This window comes from Crocuta crocuta, unplaced genomic scaffold, assembly GCF_008692635.1.
Source record: "Crocuta crocuta isolate KB4526 unplaced genomic scaffold, BGI_CrCroc_1.0 scaffold139, whole genome shotgun sequence".
Classification (NCBI taxonomy): domain Eukaryota; kingdom Metazoa; phylum Chordata; class Mammalia; order Carnivora; family Hyaenidae; genus Crocuta; species Crocuta crocuta.
In genome coordinates, this window is record NW_027533258.1 from 9,444,996 (window position 1) to 9,452,185 (window position 7,190).

Consider the following 7,190-nt stretch of genomic DNA (forward strand, 5'->3'; position numbering starts at 1 on the left):
CACCCCCCCCCCCCCCCTGCTGCTCAGGGCAGGCCAATTTACAAAGCAATAAGGAAAAGGCCGGAAATGCTTATTTTCTTCATAGCCATAACTTAACATTGTTTCATCAGTCTCCTTTTTATTGAAAAAAGGGTTTTTTAATGTTTATTTTTGAGAAGGAGAGATAGCATGAGTGGGGGAGGGGCAGAGGCAGAGAGAGAGAGAGAGAGAGAGAGAGAGAGAGAGACAGAATCCAAAGCAGGCTCCAGCCCATGAACCTTGAGATCATGACCTGAGCTGAAGTCCCATGCTTAACTGAGCAACCCAGGTGCCCCTTCTCTTCTCTTATTTTGAAAGAAAGTACCAATGGGGAAGGGGCAGAGAGACAGAATCCCAAGTAGGCTCCCCACTGTCAGCTCGGAGCCCGACGCGGGGGCTTGAACCCACGAACCGTGAGATCATGACCCGAGTTGAAATCAAGAGTCAGACGCTTAACCTACTGAACCACCCAGGCGCCCCTTGGGGAAGTTTCCTTAATCGAGATGTCGAACTCTCCAGGGGGCAAACGCATTCCAGCGGCCCAAGTCCTGGGGAAGTGACCTCTGCACACACTTTCGTAAGCAAAGGAGGCGATGGACCGTGGTCAGCCTTACTCTGGGTCCGGCCACCTCCAGCAAGTGACTGCAGGCCACCAGCAGCAGCAAGCACTGCCTCTTGGCTCCGCCCTTACAAGCTGTGTGACCCTAGGCTATTTATTTAACCTTAATTCTTCCTTTGCAAAACCAAAACAAAACCCCCAAAAACAAAGAGGGGGCCCTCTCAGGTATCTTGCTGAATTCCTATGAGACATAGTTTAGATACATTTAAAATGCCAAACACACGCTTAATTCCTAGCTTAGCTCCTGGCAGGTGCCGTATATGGCTATAGTTTTATTTTTAAATATTTATTTTTTAGAGAGGGAAGGGCAGGGAGGGAGGGAGAGGATCTGAACCAGGCTCTGTGCTGGACTAGGGATTCTGACTCCCAAACCGTGAGATCCTGACCTGAGACGAACGAACCCAAGCCGATGGAGCCACCCAAGTGCGCCTGTAGCTAGGATTTTAAATTCCATTCATAACATAAAAGCCCTGGGGGCAGTGACGGTGCTTGGCACTGTGGCTAACCACCGGAGTGAACGACTCAGTGACTGGATGCGAGGCTCAATCCTAGGCAAGCAGGTGCCGACCACTTCTGTCAGGAAATGAGCTGCTAAATCTAGAAGCAGATGCGGATGCCAGAGGCCTGCACCCGGGCAGTCCTACCACGCAGCCAAAGACACGGTTTTGCAGAAACTTCTGGAAACAACTGCTTACACCACACAGCACATTTTAACGTTTTACTTCTTTTTAAAAAAGAGAGTGAGTGGGGAGGGGCAGAGAGAGAGGGAGACAGAATCCGAAGCAGGCTCCAGGCTCTGAGCTGTAGGCACGGAGCCTGACGCGGGGCTCAAACTACTCACGGACTGTGAGATTGTGACCTGAGCCGAAGTCGGACGCTGAACCGACTGAGCCCCCCCAGGTGCCCCGGCACTACATTTTGAAAAGAGAAATCCAGAAAGCTGCTTTCTGCTGAGAACACTGAGGCCCTGACTTGGGTGCTCTGGTACACCCCCAGCCCCAAAGCCCCAATTATGGGGAAGGGGCACATAAAACATCCCCGAGCCCGGAGGATGGCACGAGACACGACGTGATCATCCCCCCGCCGCCACCCTAACTGTCCTCGCGGGCCTCTGCCTCCGAACCACACACTGCTTGCCGGGCCTGCAAAGAGCAAATGACGTCAGAGAAGAACATATCCAACAACGAAGGCGAAAGCGGGCGGAGGAGTAACAGTAGCTGAGGTTTTTTTTGGCATCTTGGTCCCTGTCTGTCCCGGTGACATGCGGTGCTTCTGAAGGGGAGGATGGGGAGAGCAGACCCGCGAGCCCAGAGTGCACAGGGGAGCTACCCCCCCACCCCCCACTGGCCTGCTCCGCAGCCTCCATCCCGGGTCCAGTTTCGGGCGTTGACGAAGAGCTGGAGCCAGGGGGAGGCGGTCAGAGTGTCAAAGGGAGGAGGCCGCCACGCCCACTGCCAAGGCCTCACAGCCCGCTCCGGGTGAGGCATCAGGGCCAGGTGGCGGCCGTCCGCAGAGCAGACGCCAGCCACGCCCCCTGGGGACCCGTTGGGGTTCAGGGGATACCGTTCTGTGGGTTTCCCGTCGTCGTCTGCCCAGTGCAGCGGGGCCAAGCCCCGGGCCTCAATCTGGGCTTGGAGCTCCGGAGAAGAAAACGCCATGTAACCTGCAGCGGGGGAGGAGGGAAGTCAGAGCGCAGCTGCCCAGTGCGGCCCCCCACAACCCCCACCCCCGCCAGACCCTCCCCTGCCTTCCGGAGGCTGANCGCAGCATCAGGGCCGGCCCAGGCCCCACCCGCACGCTGGCCCAGCGGGACTCGAAGCGCCCGGACAGGTTGTGGCGCAGCAGGAGGCCGGGCTGGGCCGGCTGGGGCTCTGGGCCTGTCCCCTCGGCCCCCTCGCTGGGGCTGCCACCCACCCAGCCCAGCAGGGCCAGCAACTGACAGCCGTTACATACGCCCAGGCTGAAGGTGTCGGGCCGCTTCCGGAAGCGCGTCAGCTCGGCACGGGCCAGCGGGTGGAAGGTCACAGCCGCTGCCCACCCTAGCAGGGGACACACAAGTCAGGGAGGGACCAGGAACGGGCGCGAATGGCTACTTTTCTGTTCTAGCATGAACGGTTACAGCCACAATTAACCACCCCCCTCCGCCGACCCTGGCACCCAAAACACGCACGCACGCACGCAAGCACACAGCTCAGGGCAAATCCAAGGGGTAGAAAAAGGTTTATCCGCTTAAATCAGGTGTTGCCAAGTGCTGGGCTAGAGATGGCCCATAAGTTTCCTGCCTGGACACCAGGGCCTGTGCAACATTGGTTTTTTTTTACTGCCTAACATTTGAATATAAGATTCTGTGGGGCGCCTGAGTGGCTCAGTCCTTTAAGCATCCAACTTCAGCTCAGGTCACGATCTCATGGTTCATGGGTTCGCGAGCTCAGTGTCAAGCTGTGCTGACAGCTCAGAGCCTGGGGCCTACTTTGAAATAAGATCTCGTATAGGAGTGCTTGGGTGGCTCAGTCAGTTGGGCTTCCGACTCTTGACTTTGGCTCAGGTCATGACGTCATGGTTTGTGAGTTCAAGCCCCGCGTCAGGCCCTGTGCGTCGGGCCTGCGCTGACAGCATGGGGGCTGCTTGGGACTTTCTTTCTCTCTCTGCCTCTCTACCACTCATATTCTCTGTCTCTCTCAAATACAAATATTAAAAAAATATGAAGACTTTGCACAAAAAAATCTGGATTTTTGGCTTCTCTTGAAAAACAAAGACCTGGCCACACTGAACCACAGCTTTCTAACAGCACAATCTGCTGGTGTCGAGTACTGAGTACCCTCCAGTTGAGTCATGTACCACCCCGTGCCACCCAGCTCTCGCACACCTCACGTAAGTTCGCCACGGCCCTTCCGCTGGCCGCTGGCCCAGAATGAATGCGAGCACCCTCCCCGGCCTGGCGGAGGCGAGAGGCCGATTCTCGGTCAGGAAGGAAGCTAAGGCACCTCTCCCGGAATGGGCGGGGGAGGCCCTGGGCAGAAGCCTGACACCCACCTTTGGCAGAGCCCAGGACATCCGCATAGCTGAAGCCTCCCACAAAGGCCACACCCCGGAACGTGTCCAGCCCGATCGCCCCAGAGCAGAGGTCCTGCATGGTCACATCCCACACCTGCCGGGATGGGGAGGGAAGGTTCAGGACAACCAGCCCGAGGCCCAGCCCCAGCCCCGCCATCCACCCCGCTCACCTCAAACCCGGCCAGGTGGAAAGCGTCCGCCATCTCGCGGTCTCCGTTACTGCCCTCCTCTCGCAAGATGGCAACCCGGGGAATGGGACCACCTTGGGGGGTGAAGAAGGAGGGTCTCTGAGCCGGAGGGCTCCTTCCCCACCGCCACCCCTCCAGACCCGACTCCAGGGCAGGGGGGCCCGCCCCGCCCCAGCCCAGGCCTCGGCCCACGCTCCCTCACCAGGCTCGAGGGGCACGCCAGCGCTGGGGAAGCCTGGGGGCAGGCAGTAGGTGGGCCCCATGCGCTCCCTGAGCCCCTGCTCTTCCTCGGCCACACAGCGCGGCTCTGCCTGTAGCCGGTCCAGCTGGAAACTCGTCTCCTCCCAGAGGGCTCGCAGCTGCCCGACTGGTCCCTCAAGAACCACAGCCCCGTTGACGGACACCCGCACCTATGCGCAGAAGCCAGTCTATCACGGTCAAGAGCAAGATGTCCAACCTGGCCCTCCCCCGCCCTCCAGGCCAGCGCAGGCGAACAGGCTGGGCGCTGCTCGCCCCCTCACCAGGGCGTGGGGCCCGGCATCGCCCGTGGGGCCCAGCTCCAGGCAGCGGAGGCCGGCGTCCCGGAAGCGGTCCAGCACTCGGGCCAGGTCCGGCTCCCGCACCTCCAGCACCAGGCCTGGCTCCTCGGCGAACAGCGCAGGCAGCACTGGGAGAACAGATGGGGCGTGAGGGGGGATGCAGTGGTGCAAGGAGGGGGAACGGCTAAGGGCAGAGAGAGTGCAGGCAGGGATCGGGGTGGGGGGAGGCCTCAGATGGAGAAGCCACCCAGCTCGATGGTCAGAGAAGACGGCGAAGGACTCGGGGAATGGGGTTGGGGACGCTCCATTTTCCCACAGGGCACGAGGTCTATGGGAACCACCCTGCAGGCAGCCCAGGCCCGAGTCTCGATCCCCAGCTCCTTACCATCGACCCCAGGGGCAGGCACGTCCACCTCTATCCCACAATTCCCAGCAAAGGCCATCTCTAGCAGGCAGGTGATGAGACCCCCGTCACTGACATCATGGCCTGAGCAGAGGAGACGCTCTGGAAAAAGGTGGAAAATGTTCAGCCAGCTCAGGGCCCAAACCCCACGGCCCCGTGCCCTCGCACAGCAGGCCACGTGTGAGAGCCGGAGAGAGGACAGTGCATCCCTCTTGTCCCGGCCTTGCTGGCTCGGCTGGGGAAGGCCTGCCACACGTTCGCCACAGGCGCCATCTCCTGCAGGGCCTCACTCACCCTCCAGCAGCCCCTGCGTGACGCGGAAGGCACGCACCAAGTTCTCGGGAACGTCCAGGTCCGGAGGCTGCTCGCCAAGCTGCGAGAAGCACTGGGCCAGAGCTGTCCCCCCCAGCCGGTGCTGCCCGGGGCTCAGGGGCACGTACAGCAGCCGGCCTGGGGAGACAGGGAAGGGGTGAGGGAGGCGAGCGGCTCAGGACTCCCCATTGCGCTCAGGAGCGCCAAAGTTCCGGCATGCAGACAGACGCACAGACACCCGAACACACGACGCAGTAAGGAGGGGAACCATCCACATGTACCTCTCCCTCCAGGATGCTTGAGGTCCGGGGTCACGGTGGCTGTGATGTCTGGGCAGACGGCATAGGCCGAGATGACCAGCGACCCTGCCGGGCAAAGAGTGATAGAACGAGGTGCCAGTCATGGCCCGCAGGCCCTGCCCCGCTCTCCCCGGGCCCCCTAGACCATACCAGGGGCCCGCACGGTCTCGGAGCCAACACGGGCGGCCATGCTGAGGGAGTCCTTGCCGCCGTCCACCGCCACACCCAGGGCCGCCATCACCGCCACCATGGCCACGCAGGCGTCGGCCAGAGCCGCGCCCTCCCCCGGGAGCTTGGCTGCCCACATCCAGTTCCCGCTGCACTTCACATCCTGGGAGCGGTGGACAGCGGGCGTTAGGGAGCGAGGGCCTGCAGGGACCGGGCCGGGGGCACAGGGGCCGGGAGGTCACGGGCACGGAAGGGCAAGAGGGAAAGGCGAGCAGCGGGCGCAGGTGCGTCCCAGAGGCCTGCGGCCCCAGGGCGGAAACTGCAGGGGACTCACCCGGAGGTCGGTGACCAGAGCGAACACCAGGTTGGTGAGGGCCTCGGCCACAGCCAGCCGGGCGGCAACCGTGGGGTCCAGCAGGCTTTTGACCGGCTGCTCTCCTAGAGCCGTGGCAGCCCCTACGAGCTCCTGGTGACTCAATGCCACAACCGCCACGTCGGCCAGAGGGGTCTGCAGGGGCCCGACGCACTGCTGCTGGGCCACCAGGCCGCCCACGGAGCGGTCCACCTGTGGAACCAGGCGGGGTCGGCAAGAAGCCAGGGGACAGGGGGGCCGTGGCGCGGGCGGCACCAGGCCATCAGGGTGGGGGACCCGCCACTTCTCCCCTGGGCCTGTCGCGCACTCCCTCGGCAATCCCCATGAGTGGGAGGCCGGGGCGGCGAGCAGGGGGAAGCGTACAGGGCCCGAGGGGCAGAGCAGGGGGCGCAGGGAGGACCTTGTTGGTGAGGTAGCGCTTGCTGGCCACGGCGGGCAGCCGCAGGACGTGCTCCAGAGCCAGGCGCACACTCAGCCCCGGGGGCAAGGCCAGGGACCGCAGCAGGGGGACGCTCCGCTGGAGGAAGAACTCCTACGACACAGAAGGCAGCAGGGGTGTGAGCACCCGGGGGCACGACTGAGGGGGGCATCTGACCAGCCCTCCCCCCCGCCCCCACGCACCTTCCGAGGCATCTTGCCCAGCACCCAATCCAGCTCCAGGTCCACAGGGGTGGGGGGCGAGGGGGCATCCCCCTCGCCATTTCTTCCCACGGGGTGGTCCCGGTCATCCACCAGCACAATCTGCAGAGCACGGAACGCCGCCCAGAGGCTGTGAGGCCTGGAAGCCCAGCAGGGGCCGCTTCCGGAAAGCGGCGAAGTGCGCATTCCACCCTCGGCTTGGCGTCCCCTCGAGTGCCTGCCCCTGCTATTTCCCAGTCCGTAGGCCACCGACTCCCACCCTCCTCCTCCCTCCTCCAGCCCATCCCCATGCAGCTCCGCGCCCACCCACACGGTGGCCTCTGTCGCCCCGGGGCCACTCACCCTCCTGTCCCCGGTGATGGTGCCCACAAAACAGACTGGGCAGCGCTCCCGGGCGCTGACGCGACTGAGGAAGTCTCGGTCCCTGGGCCTCAGCAGAAGCGCATTTGACTCCTGGTACTCGGCCCCCCAGATTTCCAGGGCATTTAGGGTCGGGTCACCGAGCTGCATCCACGGGGGAGACGGGAAGGAAGAGGTTGGTGGGTACTCCCCACTCTCACATCCTGCTAGAAGATGGT

The 7,190-nt window shown here is 62.5% G+C and overlaps 1 protein-coding gene across 1 annotated transcript in view; it reads right to left on the minus strand.

Moving 5' to 3' along the window:
- Window positions 1-1,341: 1,341 nt before the first annotated feature.
- The window catches only part of PFAS (phosphoribosylformylglycinamidine synthase), a 15,614-nt gene continuing 9,765 nt past the window's right edge, over window positions 1,342-7,190 (minus strand). The window contains exons 15-28 of the mRNA XM_077746573.1: window positions 6,955-7,158; window positions 6,595-6,714; window positions 6,374-6,505; window positions 5,935-6,165; window positions 5,583-5,763; window positions 5,415-5,498; window positions 5,116-5,271; window positions 4,804-4,923; window positions 4,401-4,546; window positions 4,082-4,289; window positions 3,862-3,953; window positions 3,671-3,785; window positions 2,356-2,676; window positions 1,342-2,303 (exon numbers count right to left, since the gene is read on the minus strand). Coding sequence (XP_077602699.1) covers window positions 1,963-2,303; window positions 2,356-2,676; window positions 3,671-3,785; window positions 3,862-3,953; window positions 4,082-4,289; window positions 4,401-4,546; window positions 4,804-4,923; window positions 5,116-5,271; window positions 5,415-5,498; window positions 5,583-5,763; window positions 5,935-6,165; window positions 6,374-6,505; window positions 6,595-6,714; window positions 6,955-7,158 — 2,451 coding nt within the window. The 3' untranslated portion in view covers window positions 1,342-1,962. The remainder of the gene's footprint in view (window positions 2,304-2,355; window positions 2,677-3,670; window positions 3,786-3,861; window positions 3,954-4,081; window positions 4,290-4,400; window positions 4,547-4,803; window positions 4,924-5,115; window positions 5,272-5,414; window positions 5,499-5,582; window positions 5,764-5,934; window positions 6,166-6,373; window positions 6,506-6,594; window positions 6,715-6,954; window positions 7,159-7,190) is intronic.